This window comes from Seriola lalandi, unplaced genomic scaffold (assembly GCF_002814215.2).
Source record: "Seriola lalandi dorsalis isolate HSWRI2012SDOR001 ecotype SW California unplaced genomic scaffold, Sedor1 jcf7180002054374, whole genome shotgun sequence".
Taxonomy (NCBI): Eukaryota; Metazoa; Chordata; class Actinopteri; order Carangiformes; family Carangidae; genus Seriola; species Seriola lalandi.
This window is the reverse complement of record NW_019524927.1, coordinates 15,233-32,663: the sequence shown is the minus strand read 5'-3', so window position 1 is coordinate 32,663 and position 17,431 is coordinate 15,233. Positions and strand designations below refer to the sequence as shown.

Below are 17,431 nucleotides of genomic sequence, written 5' to 3'. Positions count from 1 at the left end.
TCCCCCAATATCCTGCTGGATTTCTCTTTTGTATCCCTATCCCTGTTTCCGCCGCCTCTCCTCTCATATCACTGTCTCTCTTTGTGATTAATATAATGGAGATGTATAAAAATTATGAGTACTGTCATCTTTGATTGTGTGTGACTCAGTTTCGTCGTCACCTCCATGCTGCTATGATAAGTCTACAGCTCTGCCCCTATAATGTAGTCGATGACAAACGTGGGGCCTGGTCTCATCCTCCTCTCTACACACACACACCCACAGCTCTTTGATAACTACGCCAATCGCTCCAAGCTTGCGCTAACACATTTCAGCACACAAGCACTCATTGTGAATTGGGTTCAGAATAAAAGGTTAGCTAACGCTTTGATCCTTACCAAACAGAACACACGCTCATTTGCCGTGACACACCACGCCATTGTGCTTTATGTGCCAGCCGAAGGGAAGGCGGAAGACTGTACATCTCTTATATGTTGTCAGTATCTTTAAAACTCTTCTCTCCACATGTTCGATACTTGTTGCCTACTGTGAGATAATACAAGATGTTTAAGCTAATGAATCTCTCAGTGGTCTATCAGCCTTCATTAAGAATATGTTTTCTTTATTCCACAAACAGATCAGCCCATTACCCTCACCTGAACTATTTCACTCTCTTGTTAGTCCATAAAAACAGTAATGATGTTTATATTGGCTAACAATTGCCTCATGCACAGAAAACATGATAATAAAAGTATTACTTAGCCTCAATACAGTAGACGGTTGCATTGTTATTACTGGCTTATGCCTTGTTGTCTGTCTGAGAGGGTTCAGAGAGATCGGTCTTTGGAGGAGCTCTGTGTAGGTGCAGATAAAAGTAAGAAACAAATACAGTTTCAGAATATCCTGTTGATATGTAGGAAATAGGCACATATAAGATTACTTATTTTGCTTTATATTATTATTATTATTTTCCTTTGGAGCTACTTATGCAAAAAAAGATATACAAGAACAGACAAGTCAAACCACAGTACAACCACTAGTTTTTACTGTAGTTTTACAGTTGATACTTCAACGTATACTTTTCATGACAGGGCAGAATTAAAGGAAATTAAAATTAAAGGAATCAATTTTATGTTTAATGTAATGGACTGTGATATACTGTTATGGATTATTTTGCTTAAAATTTTAGAGCACTTAATTAATTAGTTGAATGGGAAAATCATCAACTATTTTTAAGTTGCTTAATCCTTCCACTAATGTTTTACAGTCACTGCTTCCAGCCTCAAAAATGTGAATATTTGCTAGGTTTTCTTAGTCCTCTCTGATAATAAATTGAACATTTTATTCTCAGGCAGTTCAAGAGACAAAACAAGCAATTTTAAGATGCCTTTGGCTCTTGGAAATCATGGTGGGGCATTTTTCACTGTTCTCAATTAATCAAGTCGATTAGAAAAAAAGTAATTGATAATAAAAAGCCCTACAAAATTGTTGTCATATCTATCACAAAAAACCTTAATTTACCCTTTTGTTAAGTTCCAATGTGCTTGGAGTCTTTATAATTTGGACATCATATCTTCACAATACAATTCCAACAAAAGTCATATGTACTAGGGATGCACCAATCCAGCTTGTTTCTCAGGGTATCTTCCAATACCAATTACTGATCTGATAACAGCGCTCCTTTGAGCACCCCATCTTTCTCAGTGTGGGCCATGGGTTGTTTCTAATGCAACATAACTCCACATAGTAAGACACCAGATTGTATAAAGATAGGAGAAGGTACAAGTGGATATATGCATGAAAATATGCTGTAACACAGTTCCAGCAGTAGTTTGGACCGATAGGAAGAGTCATACTACCAATAACAGAAGCACTGTGTATAAAACAGGTGTGTAAGTGCTTCCGACTTGGCACAAGGATTATCTGTGGGAATTGGTGTTTCAGTGAATGATCAGACTGTGAAGTCAAGCTCTGTGGACAACGTCCAAGAAGAGAATCATTACTCACAAAACTGCAAGATTAAATTTTGCCAAAGAGCATGAGAAGAGGCCTGGTGAATATTGGCAGCACATTGTTTGGGCAGATAAATAATAATAAGTCAAGTCATAATAAGAAATAAAATAAAGTTGTCTGGATTAGAAGGGGTCCATGTTTGGTGTGGACCTGGCAAGCATATATATATATATATATATATATGTGTGTATGTGTGTGTGTGTACTAACTTTTATTGCAATTGGTTCTTTATTATGGACCTTTCATTACAGTTTAATTAGTCAAACATTTATGTTTTGTATTGTCTTCATTCTTCTTGGGCTTTGACCAAAAACAAAATAAAATTTTGAATAATTATTACTGATATTACAGTATTAGCCAGTCACTTACATAATAACTATAAAAAGCCACATTTAGATGTGTGTATATGCCTCTGTTTGTGTGTGTTTGAGTATATATACAGTATATATATGCCTATGTTTTTGTGTATGTACATGCATGTGTATTTACAAACACCTTTCCACATTTGTCTGTTGTGTGTGTGGCTGTCTGTCTCTCTGTGTCTGTGTCCATATACATTTACAAACACGTTTACACATTTGGTGTGTGTGCGTGTGTGCACTTGTGTTTGTATCTTCACACTATGAATCCGTGTGTCTACATACCTGCCAGGCTGTGCTGAATTGACTGGGCCTGGTCAGCATGAGGAAGCAGCCAGGGGAAGATTGAGGCAGCCAGATGCGGTGGCCCTCGGCTACCGAGGATATCATTACCCTGGGTGTGTAGCCGGCCAAAACAGGAGCCCCCAAGCGGAGTTTCATCAAGGTGGACCCCCGTCTGTGGCGAGGGGGAGGATACCAGTTAACCTGTTGTCCTGCAGTGAGGAGCGGTATTAAGCAGCAGGTGGAAAGAGAAAGCATCCCGTGACTGGAATGAGGTAGAAACAAGAAAGTGTGCAGATACTTGCAGGGTAGCAGTCAGACACACTCAAACTGTGGAAGATTGTCTCTTTTGAATTCCCTTCCCTGCTTCTTTTGCAACTCAACAGGGAACCCTGTAGTCACTCTGTGTGTGTTTGCCTGTACATTTTACATAAAGTTTTATATTATCTTTTCTAACCCATGAGTCCTATTTTCCAGTATCATTTACCACAATGTAGCTTTTGCTTTGCTTTGAGCCCACGCAGAAATGTATCTGAAAATTTCCATTCAAAGGAAATTGCCGGGATATTTTTGGTGCGTGACTGTGACAGAACAACTTGATGCATGGCCACTGGCAACGACATCAGCAGTATCTTCATACGGGAATTGGACCGTCTCCCCTTAGTGAGGTAACCCATAGGCCATGAATCATGCTGCCTTGCTCCATAGTCCTGTGGTCCCGGGGGTTGACAGTCTGACCGCTCCTCAATGTGGTCTCTCTCCTCTACTCACGCTCCTCCCATCCCCGTCACCACACATTCCAACCACCGGACTGGTCACATAAGGTCAAGAAAATAGAATGGAGCCGAATAGATTAGAAGTTGTGTGTACTGTATGTACCCAGTGTTGGTTAGCGAGACCCCACTTGTTCTGCATTTGCAGATTAATGACCAGAGTTTGTGGAGGGGAAGAATGACTGATAGATGACCAAAAAAAAAAACCACAACATCTGAGAGAAACATAGCTTTACAAACAAGCATGGAGGCAGAGACAAAGGCGCTGGAAAGAAGGGTATCCCTGTGCGTTTCTGTTTGCAGCTTGTCTGTTTTGGCAGCTCAGACATGCAGCTAGTCTGGCAGTCTGCCTGTCTGGTCCTCTCGGGTCTCTCCTCCAAACTGGTGGGTCACTGGTGTTTGGATCACTACAGTTGGCTGTTAACCACCAACTTGGACTGAGCCTCACCGCCATGTGTTTGATTCGGCTCAGTCATTTATTATGTACACACTATGAAAATTAAAGTCATATATCAAAAAAAGTTTACTTGGAAGTGAAAAAGAAAAGAGAATACAAAGACAGGGTGAGAGAGTGAGGTACTGGGGAGGCGGAAATAATATAGTAAAATAAGGGCAGAAGTTATTGTAATAATAATGATAAAAATAATAAAATCACTGAAGTGTTTCACCAATTAGAATCATATTTGTTGCTTTTAAAGCGCACCAGTGAGTTCATCAAAAGCTTAGGGAAGAGATAAATGCCAGTTCATCCAGTGCAGGAGAGGCCCTTGAGCAAGTGGTTTTGACAGTGCCCCAGGCCATACTCCAGCTGAGTTAAACACACCCCGACGTGTGTGCTTGTGTGACTCTGTGTGTGTGAGAGAGAGGCATGACACGTCTAAGGGTGTGATGTAGTCACTTCCTCCCACTGGACTGAGCGACTGTTGTCTGCTTGACCCTGCACCAGTTAACCCCTCGCCACCCCTGGCACTGCGGGTGAAGGCCCCGGGTGTGTGTGCTTGAGAGAGAGAGAAAGACAGATTGTATTTGTGTGTATAGCGTGTGTTGGCAGACTGCAGGTGTCTGGTCGCGATGTCAGGGTGTTAAGAGGTCTTCAGAGAGGCCCCCCAACTCTGAGCATCTGTTTCGGAGGGAGGGGAGCAGCAGAAAAGAGGAGGAGAGGTTGGGCGAGGGTTACCAACACATACCCTGAGGGGTGTGGGGGGTCTTATGGGAGCAGTCGCTGACAAGCAGGTGCCTATGTTGACAGTAACCCTTCATACTTGAACCCCAAACACACACACACCGCACACACTTACAATAAATCCTGGAGAGTCGAGTGTAATTGCAGAGCCTGATTGGAGGGAATGCAGAGGGAATCCCCTTTTACACACACACACACCACTGGCTCTCTTTGCTTGGGGTCAAAGGTGAGAGAAAGAGGAGAGCACACAGAACTCTGACTTTTCCTGCTTGACTGTGTGTGTCTGTGTGTGTGTGTGGGTGCGGCTTATTTGCGTGCATGATGAGTGCAGTATCTCCACACATGTGGACCATGTGAACTCATGCTTCAGCTACAACACGGAAATGGGCACGGGCTTGTTTCCTGTGATATTTCTTCCCCCAAGACGATGTATACTAATACACATAAGCAACAGTAATGGAAATTCTACAGCAGTTGTGCTTCACATTTTTAACGTGTGTGTTTGTGTGTGTGTGTGTGTGTGTGTGTGTGTTTGTAAATGAAACCCATTTGGACCAAATGTTTGTTAGTCAGGTGTACCAGTCCATGTCTGGGAATGATTACTTTGGTAAGCAGGGGGGGAGGCGGCACACAGCAGGAGGTCGAGGAAAATTGGAACAGCTGTTGATTAACATGAGTGCTTTCTCTCTTTCGTTTTTTTTTTACTCTCTTTCAGTAGAGGAGGAGGAGGAAGATGAGGAGATGATGGAGGCAAAGCCAGGCCCCGAGTCAGAGCAGCAGGATGAAGACGACAACAGGGAAAACAAAGATGGTAAATTAATGGCTGATGGAAATGTAAAAACTGTAATGGTCAACTTCTGTCAACCACCTCATTGATAATCTCCAAGTTTTCTCAGATTCAGTAATATTTCCTCCATATAAATTATCCTGATATACGAGGCAGTTCATGCCCCGGTCACTACAGGCATCCTCCTCTTCATCCTTGAGTCCTCTCATTCCCTCGACTTCTCACACTCGGCTGTCACGAAACATGGCGACTCGTGTGTGACATCCTCTGCCGGTCAGTGGGTGTATCAGATGGGAGGGTGGGGGTAGGTTACACTGGGGGTTAAGGCGGGTCCAGCATATCAGCTCCATGGCATGTGAGGGTCAGCACTGATTAAAAACCTGTCACTTGACCCCTCGACCACACTTCAAAGTGGAGAGGAATAGAGAAGTAAGTATGTGTGTGTATGTGTGTGTGTGTGTGTGTGCGTGCATGTGTGTGTGTGCGTACATGTTTGTGTGTGTATGAGGAGGGTTCACACAGTAAATAATAGGGAAAAGACAAACAGCTCTTGGGTGAATTAAAACACAGCATGTGATGGTCTCACAGATGGACAAACATATTCATATTCAACCACACAAACAAATCCGTGACTGTACTTTAGTCTCAGCCAAACACACACAGAGAGATGTATATACACACGCACTCATAAACACACAGTCATCCGTCTCCGCTCCATCCTGGCCTATTAGAAGGTCTGGCCTTTGATCTCTGCCACTCGATTCACTGGGTCTTTTCTGACAACTCGTAAGAAATACAAAGGGATGGGGGGGGATCAAAGTCAAGAGGCAGGGTAAAGGTCGATATATGTGTGTCTGTGCATGTTTGTGTGTGTAAAATCGCATGTGTGCTTGGGGACAGTGACTTCAAAAACCGGACGCCGTGCTGTGCAGCCATTACGTTCAAAGGGAGGCGGGTCGCTCAGAGGGCTTTGTTTTTCTCTTGTTTATGAAGTTCTTACTGTAGGGTTTTATTAGAAAAGATGCATTAGGAACTGTTTGTAGTTTATTATGTCCTGGATGTGATTTTGGTTTTGATAGAGATGAAGTGAATGTTAATCTGACATCGGAAGCACATCATGTACAGTACTCTTATTGCTTTTTCTAGTAGTAGTAAACATGACAGTACTACGTGTGTGTGTGTGTGTGTGTGTGTGTGTGTGAGTTTTCAGGAGGATATCCGCCCTATTATAGTCAGGAGTTGAATGTAACAGAGTCCAGAGTCACAGGCACATTTATTAGACTTTAAATGCATTGGTAAATTTTAGCAAATGCCTAAAAATGATGGATGTCCTGTAATGTCATAAATTGGGAAATTTAAGAAGCCGGGAAGATTACTAATTTTTAAAAATCTCAAACTTTCATATTTTACCAAATTAGATTTTTTATATATGTGACAGACAGGCCTACAGGTTCTTCTGATACCTGTTTTGAATATTTAAAAGGTACTGTGGTACTGACACATGATGATATACTGAAATAACCCAAGTTGAGCTGAAACTGATAAATTGATAAATTAGCTGATCAGCATAAAATTTATCGACCGCTATTTTGGTGATTAATTAATCCTTTAAGTTGCCAGAAGCCAAACTAGCAACAAATTGCAGGGATTTTTATTTTCTTTCTTTGTCTTACTTTGGTAATTAATTTAATGTCTTTGGGTTCTTGTAAAACATCACCTTGGGCTTTTAGAAAGAGACCCAATGATCTAACACTTAGTCGTTTAGTTGAGATAATTATTGGCAAATTAATCGATTAACTGCAGCCCTAAATTCAAGTTGGTGCACTGGGAACAATATGAGCACGAGTCTCCCTCACATGCACCTGTGTTTTTATTTATGTTCCCTCCAACAGGCACGTTTCCGGTGCTGAGGGAGCTGACAGAAGAGGAGAGGCAGCAGATCCTTCACTCCTCTGAGTTTCAGAGTTTCTTTGACTGCAGCATCCGAGTGATGGAGAGAGCTCTGGCTGAAGACAGCGACATCTTCTTCGACTACAGCGGCCGGGACCTGGAAGACAAAGAGGGGTGAGCAGGGAGGAGGGAGGATGTGTTTGGATGCACATGTGAGTGTTTACTTGCATGCCTCGAACTAGGAAATGTGCGAAGACTGACTCATGCCCACTGTTTCACTCCAGGGGCCTGGGAGGCTCCTTTGTTCTTCAGAATATATGTCTTCCCGCTGATGTCATACTCTCAGTGGGTTAAATACTCCTCTGAACTGAAAACCATCACAACCTTAAGAACATTGTCTTGCCATCTGATGGGTTGGCTCTGAACAGAGGTTATCCAAGTGGTGATTGAAGTTGTAAGAGTCATAAGTGCAAAGCTGTTTTGGGATACAGTTCTGCTGTGACAGATGAATGCTGTTTTTACTGACTCACTTCAACTTTGACCGCTGTAGCCACAGAGGAGCATCAAGCCTGTGGTCAAATAGAGATTATGTCTAAAACAGGCCATGGCCAACTGCTTAACTTCAGTCCCATTCTTTTTCCATTGGCTTGCTTTTTCTGAGAATGTAGCAACGTAACCCTCATTTCATTACCATTACTAATTCTACATAGTACGGCACACAAAGTAGGTGGCATTTACACTGTGTAGAGAATTTGTTCTGTTTAACACTAAAACTGGTGACAAGTAGGGCTCAGACATAAACAAAAACTATGATGGTCTTACTGCTACTGTGGCCACTGACATGCTTCTTTTTCACTATTTAAGTTAACGTATGTGTGAGTCCCCTTTACCGATCCAAATCCATGTTTTCCGGTGTCTGAAGTTACTTACTGACTCAGCATGCCCGAACATGCTATTTCTCATGTTTGTTAAAAGAAAGACATTTTTAAAGGGGTAGTTCAGCGATTTAATAATCCACTTTTATAAAGTTGGGAGAATTGCAAGAGACAGATAAAGAACGGTCAAAGTCGGAGCAGCAGAGTTCAAGATATCCTGAGTTTTAATCTCAGTCTTTCATTAAACCCGATGACCTGATGACCAGGGTTATTTTTTATCAATTTTTTTTAATTTTTTTTTTTTAATCAAACTTAAGAAACCTACTTCGGAACCAAAGGCAACAATATACAACTGTTTTGAAGTGGAGGAGTGGAACTTTAAACTGAATTTCTTGTATCATTCATTCACCCCTACAGAATGAAGCCATTTTTTTTCTCAGCAGGTTCCTTTTTACTTTTACTGACTGGAACAAAACTGATGTCTTCAGGTCTGATGAAGAAGTAACCTTTGACCCTAATCTCTACTGTCTGTCTGCAGAGACTTGGGTAGCGGCTCCAGTCTCTCTTTCAGTAGACTCTTCTATGATGAACACTGGTCGAAACATCGTGTTATCACCTGTCTTGACTGGTCTCCTCAGGTGAGGCCACGTTTTGTGTGTTACTTTGATTTCAAAGCTGTAACTCATCCCCACATTGTAAAGTTTTCTCAAGAAATACCAGCAGTAGTTAAGCAGGTTTTAAACCTCTGAAACGTACTTACTGTTTCTTAGTGTTTGAAGAGAGTGGGAGTAGATCATGAAGTTCCACATGGTTGATTTAAGGTGTCTCTGTTTTTTATTAACATCCCTCTCCCTTTCTTTCTCTCTCAGTACCCTGAGTTGCTGGTCGCCTCCTATAACAATAATGAAGATGCTCCTCATGAACCGGATGGTGTTGCCCTAGTGTGGAACATTAAGTTTAAGAAGGCCACACCTGAATACATCTTTCACTGTCAGGTACTTAAACGTTTCAAATTTCACATATATATCCATGTATACCATAGGAGTTATGATGGCAGGTTACAATAGGGAATAAGTTAGGTTTGCCATTTCTTTTTTTCCCTGTAGGTGTGGTGGATTGCATCTATCTAACGGCCACAGAGCTAAATGGTAAAAAAAAAAAAAAAGCAAAACATCTTCCTCTCTCCTCAGGATTTCAAACTTATACCATATCTGGCAACCCAACATTCAATGCACCCAGTAATCTACAGCTTTTCCCCCTTTTCTGTGCTGTAATGGCAGCACCTTTGTGAGTGAAAAATTATGCGTGAAGCAAAGGGAAATGAAAGGTGGCTCGACATGCACTCATTTGACCTTGCAGATTAGATTATCGCTGAACACTGCCACTGGAGGCCAGTTTCAATGGAAAAAACTCAGGCCTTGGTGGGAAAGAAACTCACTGACGAGTGTGATGTTAATGGTAAATGACACTGGGAAAATGGCAGGAGGAGGGAGGGAGGAAGGGAGGAGAGGAGGGATGGAGGGATTGGGTGTGAGGGCTTCACGGTTCCCAGGAGACAGGCGAGGCCATATAGAGACGTCTTGGTAGTAAAATGATGTGGCCTACCACTTCCTAATCCGAGGCTGCCACATGTGTGTGTTAGCCCACCCACATTGCCGCTGCATCTAATGTCAGCAGTGCTGTTTCCCAATAATTGACAGGTCTACGTTGTACAAATCACTGTAAACATGGAAATACACCTGTAATAGTATTAATGTCACAAACAATCAGCTCACTGTCTTAGAAATGATGTTAGAAATGCACCCATATACTCTCAAGCTTTATCCAGTCAGAGGAAATAGATTTTCTCTCTCTTTCTCAAACAGACACAGAACCACATATTCCTGCAGACCGCATGCTGCTTGCAAATATTTCGATGTGAAGCTTACCATATACGTATAGCTCCATAATGGATTTTTAAAGCGCTCCATTCTTGCACTGCACCATAATTTATGCTGCTGCTGAAATCCATGTGGTCTTAGGTATGGATTACAGCTATGCATCTTGTAGCTGTAGGATTCAGTAGTTTTTCCATGTGGGTCTTTGACGGAATATGTACAGTACATCTGACTTTATTAACAGTGTGGTTTCTGAGCACGCTGATCTGTGAATTGTCAGTGTTAAACACAAGACGTTTGGGGAACGCGAATATTTGTGTAAGCAGCTGATAAAATGCTTAGTGTATCAAAAGGGGGCAATCAGCTGCAAATACGTATGACAGAGGTGAAGTGTATTCAAGTTTAAGTGGAAATACAATGACAAGAACATAATGGCACATGTTTGCCCTGAAATGTTGGGAAATTTCAATTTATAACAGAATGAAGCATCGTCACTGTAGTTTGTTTTGATTTTCTGACACATACAAACCACTTCTACAAACACAGTCGATTTGTTTTCAGTGTTTACTGGAAGGATGTGCATTAGATGAAGTGATATCAGATGGAGAAAAGAAAGAAGAAAGAATGAAGGAAAACACAAAGTCTCCCGTGCCTCCCTTTCCCAAGCCCCCCCCAATGTTAGTCAGCGAGTTAATGTGGCCTGGGGCTGTGCCATGGTCTTTTCATGAGGGGAGAAAGTCAATGACAAGAAAACAGAAACATAAAACAAAAGAAAGGCAGAGTGGGCAGCAAATGAGCAGGGATAAACAGTAGAGGATAGAACGAAGATAAATTAATTAAATGTGAAAAGAGAAAGAAAGGGGAGGTTGGATTGGATTTGGACCTAAGGAAGAGAAGAATATGTAGATTGCATTACTTTATTACTCTCTTTCTGTCTGCGGGGCCTTTTGCAAACACAATTGCGACTCTGTAGTTAGCCGTGGATCAGATGGCTTTTAATGTGCAAGCATGCTCTGCCGTTTAACCCCCCAAAACCACAGGGCCGTGTGCCTCTTCCCCTTTCTTCCTCTACTTTCTCATATTTTGCTTTTCACCTTCCACCTCCCATGCTCAGCTATGGGAACACTCGCTATTTACGCGGTACGCGCGTACACACGTATGTATGTGTTGGTTTGGCTGGCTCCAGTAGATGGTTTTGTAGCCTCTCAGACATTTTTTGTTTTTCCAGACTTGCCGGCTGAAGCAGCTTTCATCTGGTGGATGGATAGGTAGATGGCTGACTACTGTATGTGTGTATGCATGTGTTTGTGTGTGTGTGTGTGCATTGCACACATGTGTAAAGACTGTGGCGTGTGTGTTTGGGAGAGAGTACAGATACAAAAGAATGATAGTGCTGGGCCAGTATTGGAGGGTTGGGGTTTGTGGTTGAGGTCTGGTTCAGCGGGGGCTTTATCGTATAAGGCTATGGCTTATAGAAGGCTTCATGTTACAGATGAGGTTTTGGTGAGGTCAAGCTTCTATATTTCTTGTCTGGCTGTATGCAGTTTGGTAAACGGGCTTAGCAATGCAAAAATTCCTGCCCTTTTTCCTCAGAATTTAAAGTTATATGAAATAGAAAAATGCAGATTATCCACTGTTATAAAGATCTTGTTGATTTTCATTGGATATACAATGATTCCTAAAAGAACAATTAGCTGTTTTTTACTTTGCAGAACCATTGTTAGGGTTTATGTTCTTGATGTGCTGGAGTGGTGGAAAATAAATCATTTCAAAGCTGGCGTTGGTTTGGTTTTGGGAGGAGTTTCAGTGACATTTTGGGCAAAAGCAATCTCGTGATCTTGCCTAAATATTTTTGGCAGTATGCAGTGGTGTTGTAATATTGCATTCTAATGCAATAGTTCAGGAGACAACATTTGACAAATCTTTTTCCCATGTGGAATAAACAGATGGCACTGAAATCTCATGGTTATGCTTTCATTTTCCCATCTCCTGATTTGCTGTTGCCTTTCTGCTCTTTTTACCTCTTTTTTTACACTTATGTATCAGAACCATTCACAGGACTCTAAATGCAGAATAATTTGACTAGATTATTGTGTATGGCACAGAATATAAAGTGTTCTTTAAATGGTATTTAACAGTGGGAATATCAAACCTGTTGTATTGATCCAGTTTTACATTTAAACAGTCACATAGTTTTTGTAATTGATTTCCCTCTTCAATTATTTGTTTCAGTTATAACAGATCATTTTTGTGACATTTTATTATTTTATTCTTGTTTATGCCATGAAATGTAATGCACAAATGCAATGTTATTGTTCTCTTACTCATAATGGCGAACTGTATCTGAAATTAAACAGTATCTCAGTGTACTCCCATTGTACTGGCAAACCTTTTACAGCCCCCTTAAGGACCCGAGGCAGTTTTATGACCCCACTTCAGTTGCCATTGATCTGTAATATAGTGAAGGAAGTGTGTGATCCATTAGTGTGCGGGTTGGTTTGTACTTCAGGAAAGGGGCTGCTGGTGCTGTGGATTCTGGTACCAGTTGAGCGTGCCTCCCCTCATCACGGCCGTCCCAGCAGTTGAACCCATCATCGCCCCGTCCCAGTTGGGTCCAATCTTGTAACTTCACACCAGCCTCTCAAGTGGGCAAAGGCAGGCCACATTAAAGGGCCCGTTTGACTTAAAACCTCTGGTGAACCCCTGAAACCACATGCCTCCCTTTAACAACCCCCGCTGCTACTGTCATATCCCATTGGAGTCAGTTATATTTTTATTAATATCTCTCTGTTTCGTGTCGCTCCATAGGCCTTTGGCACTTTCAGAAAGGTTGAGTAAGAGAAGCAGAGCAGCCAGGGATGAGAGTGGTGGTGGTGGGGGGTGTTGTGAGGGGTCGGGAGGGTAAAGAGAGTTTGAAAGAGAGAACAATACAACAGCATTATTCAGAGGATTTATTTGGTTGGAACGCATGTGAAATTACACTGGAGGATGGAGCAGCATTGTGTTAGCAAGCAAGCTTAGCAGAGAAATCCTCTGAGTGCTCACTGAGCAGATGAGTTTAGACTGTGGGACTGGATTTGATTTGTGGCACATAGATGAAGCTTCTACTTGCAAAGATGAATTTTGCAGTGAACTGGATTATTTTGTACAACTTTGAATGTATTCATTGAAGCTGCTTTATGCATAAATTGACACATGTGGTGAAGGAAATGGGGACACACAAACTTAATTGTTTGAATATTATATGTATTAACATGCTGCACCACAAGCACATAATTTCTCGCAGGCAGTCAGAGTTACAAGTATGTGTTAATCATTGTGTTGTTGTTGTTAGTATTTAGGTGTCATCCTGAGTCTGGGTATCAAATCTAAATATTTTTTAAGTAACAACCAAAATGTGTCCATAAAAGTGTTACATGTCGGCATTGAATTTCTTCTGCTTCTGATCTAAATCAGGAAACTTTGCTAACTTTAGACTGTATTTAATTTTGGAAAGGTTTAGTGTAATCAAGTGTAATTTGAGTATCTGTATCAGAAATGAATAGAAACAAATAGAATAGAATAGAATAGAATAGAATAGAATAGAGTACTAGGTTGTTGAGTCGAACAACATGAATCCAACAATAAAGCCGCAAAGCAGCAAAAGTGAAAATATGAGCCAAGCAAACAAACAAGATATGGAAAATAAAGGGAGAGCAGCTCCAGAGGGGAGAGAGAAAGGCCTGTTTGTGTTCCCGGAGCCTCCTCCTCGTGCTTTCCCTCCGTCAAACCGTCATTCTTTGCTCGGTGAAATGGAGACTCTGCTTGGTATTTCTCTCTCCTCGCCAGAAACCACGGAGTGACAAAATCCGTGGGGTGTCATAAACGAGCAAAGCCAGGGGGAGAAAGGGAGGAGAAAGGTGGTTGCAGGGGTGGGGGCTTTTGAGAAGCGGGGATGCAAGAGAAGACAGTCGGATCCATCTGGTCCTGATAAGGCAGAGTGGAAAACACATGAGTGTGTTGAGCTGGGGTGGGGGGTGGGGGCATGGACCGTGGATCTACTTGGGACGATATACTTTCTATTGTGCCCTATCAGCCCCCCCGCCTCCTTCTTTTCTTCTCACCATAGCACCCTCGCTCCGTTTGTACCTTCCCAAGCCGACTTCAGCAACAGTTTGTTGCCCGAGGAAAAAACGAAAGAGAGGAGGAGGCAACAAAGGAGGGAGTGTTCCCCTCACTACAACTTTCTTTCTCTCTCTGTCATTCCTCCGAATCTCCCTAATCCCTCGTTGGGTGCCATCTTTCATCACTGCCTACCATGTGTGTATTATCCTCTACAGAACACTTCCCATTAATATAATAAGGGCTGCCAGAAGCACTTAGCCTTGTGAGCCTGTGTGAGATATGGTAGATGATACTTTGTGTGTGTGAGTTTCTCCCTCGTGCAAGCACACACACGCATGCTCACACACACACACACACACACACACAGAGTAGACCTTGCCCAAGGAAAGAAATGAAACCCACTGTTCTGACTGCGAGAGTGTCTCCATGTAAAACGGCCACAATTTATCTCAGGCCCAATATACAGAAGTGACTCTCGCTGCTGCTTTTTCTTCCAGGAGCTGTCACTCCCCACATCCTCTTCGTCTGGGCTGGCAGGAGATGACTTGGCAGGTGTCTGACCTGCGCTGCATGTGAGATTAGAACCATGCACAGAGCCGCTCGGCATTTGGAAATGAAATGTCAGGCTCAGTACTGAGTTAGCTCTGATATGGAGATGCAATCATAGCGGGAGCATTGCCGGCAAGAGAGTTGTTGAGGTGTTATTTAGACAGATGTGGTGCTTGTATGACTGGTATGTCCAGACTTATGAATCTGAAATGAAGAGGAGCTGCAGGGGAAGTGAAGAGTGTGGCTGTATCTGATTTAAAGGAAAAGTTCCACATTTGGGGAAATAAGCTCATTATTAAAAGATGCTATTATTGGAGCTTTTCTTACAGAGAGTTAGATGAGAAGATTGATACCACTCTTGTGTCTGTACGCCAAGTATGAAGCTACTGCCAACAACCAGCTAACTTAGCTTAGCTCAAAGGCTGGAAATGGGAAAACGATCTGGTCTGGCTTCGACCAATTGACCAGATCTGTTTACCATTATCTCCAAAGCTCATAAATGAACACATTATATCTAATTTTTTAATATGTTCAAAAACCATGCTGTAAAAATGACAATGCACCCTTTTTTTTTGGAGGTTAACAGAGACCAGTAGCTTCCACTGGTTGCCTGTGAACCGTTCCTTGCCAAGAAATAGTTCAGGCTATGTGTTTCCACTTCTTGTGCTAAGCTAAGTTAGCCAGCTAATGGCAGTACCGTCTTATTTCCCATACAGACATGGCATCAATGTAATCATCTAACTAGAAATAAGTGTCTAAACTTTTCCGTTAATTCAGAATAATAGTCTTTACACATACAATATTTTATACAGTCATGTTTACACACACTGAAATAAATTGCCTCTAATATATGCAACAACAGTATTTGGATCAATGATGGAAAAGGCTCATGAATGAATAAAATGTAGAAGAAAAGGCATAAACATAACCCAGCTCCCTATAATTCAGCTCTAAACTCGGTCGTTAACTTCATACATGACATCTAAATTGAGAATCCGTCAACCAATTCCCCTTGAGTTTAAATCATAAACGTCCTTATAGCACGGGACAAATTGATCTTATTTCAGCGCCTAATGACATACAGTGGATTTAAAAGGCATATAACTCCAAAACATATGTGCTGATGTGACGTTTGATTAGAAGCATTTAGGGGAAATGGCTTTTATTTTAAGTCCAAGTTGTGGCTGGCAGGCGCCTCAAAGTGCACTATCGGGACAAAGTCGGGCTAATTTTCAGTAGCTCTTTCACTAAGCCTGACAGTGCAGGGGAATGATGGCATAACGTGCGGTTTCTTAAAGAGGGGATTCAGAGTTTAGTCAAGATTTTTCCTCTTAAGATGGGGACACTGATAGGGCTTAGGAGTTAAACTAACATATGGAGCAAATAGAGGGGTCTCTTGATTTTGCTTCTCTTTTTCATTACTCATGTGGGGTAGAGATGTTTATTCAGGGTGATAACCGGTGGAAGAAAAACAAGAGAGAGTAGAGAGCAGGGATGTTTTCTATTTGTGTCTGTATATGCTTGGGGATTTGCGTGTTTATTTTACATTTTTTATGGTGTTAATAGTAAAAGTAGAATCTTTACTGGAAAGATCAAAGAGAGGAAGGTTTCTGTAGTGAGTTTAAAGATAAGAGTATTAATATATTTTAGGTAGCATACAGTCTATGTTGTACTCCAGATTGTTCCAATTTGGCAAATATATTTAAAACTCAAATGAGAAGTGACACTTTTATAGCATTCTTATGGTTACTGGTTTAGGCAAATAGATAAGACCTAACAAAGTCAGCGATGAGGGAGTAAAGATGCAGTACTAACATGGATAAAGACAAAGTAGTTCACTCAGATGTTAGATGTTTGTTTATAATTCCTTCTCTCTGCTTCTCATGTCTCCTTCACAGTCCCTACAAGGTTTAGAGTTTCTCTGCTTTCTGAGGACTGATGAATGGTTTTGGTGGTGGGGTGTACCTATTTAGTACTCATGCGGATGTGTGTTTTTGTGAACAGGGATGACAGAGAGGGCAGGACTTGGGTTTATTAGCCCACTGATGGAGTCTGGGGACGCAGACCTCAGACAGCAGCCTGTCAGACAACCACAGAGGGTAAAGGTCATCCCAAAATTCAGGGATGTTAAAAGTCATCAAGTTCAAGGCAGAGTCATCCACATGGATTTGAGTAGGAGTGCTTGGAGTAGCTGTTTTATTGTCCCAAAACCTTCTTTCAATAATTTTTGGACTATTCTCGTTATTGATAGGTCAGGATAGTTGGCTCCTATGGCATCTTACACAGTTATACATGGCTTGATCTTCACATATTCTTTTTAACGATTGCAGCTGCCTTTATTGTACATATGCCATAGAATAAACCTGGCAAGGTGAATTTCATGTGAAATAAATCAAACAGTTGTGGATAATTCAGGTCAGACCATCCACTCCTGTGTGCTAATACAGGCTAATAAACCAAAAACTTTGATCCCTTTTTATCTGATCGTGTAAATAAACTTTTCGGAGAGTGGCTCACTGCTGGCTGATGAGCAACTTTATTTTTACCACCGAAGTTCAGTTTATTTTGAGTGTTGACATCTGAAGCGACTCCCAAACCATTCGTCTGGAAGCCATGACTCCTCAGAAGAAACCAAAAAAAAGAGAGCGAGAGAGTGTGCAGTGTTTTCTTTGCCTCTGGTTTGTTTTCCAGTCTCCTTTCAAAATGAACTGGGTTTTGAGTTGGCTGCTTCACACATGGTGTGGTGGTGGGGATGGAGAG

The 17,431-nt window shown here is 41.8% G+C and overlaps 1 protein-coding gene across 1 annotated transcript in view; it reads left to right on the top strand.

Moving 5' to 3' along the window:
• Positions 1-17,431, top strand: part of dync1i1a (dynein cytoplasmic 1 intermediate chain 1a) — a gene marked incomplete at its 3' end in the record, with an annotated part of 46,379 nt that overhangs the window by 17,682 nt on the left and 11,266 nt on the right. The window contains exons 8-11 of the mRNA XM_087174701.1: positions 5,305-5,400; positions 7,269-7,440; positions 8,680-8,779; positions 9,011-9,136. Coding sequence (XP_087030827.1) covers positions 5,305-5,400; positions 7,269-7,440; positions 8,680-8,779; positions 9,011-9,136 — 494 coding nt within the window. The remainder of the gene's footprint in view (positions 1-5,304; positions 5,401-7,268; positions 7,441-8,679; positions 8,780-9,010; positions 9,137-17,431) is intronic.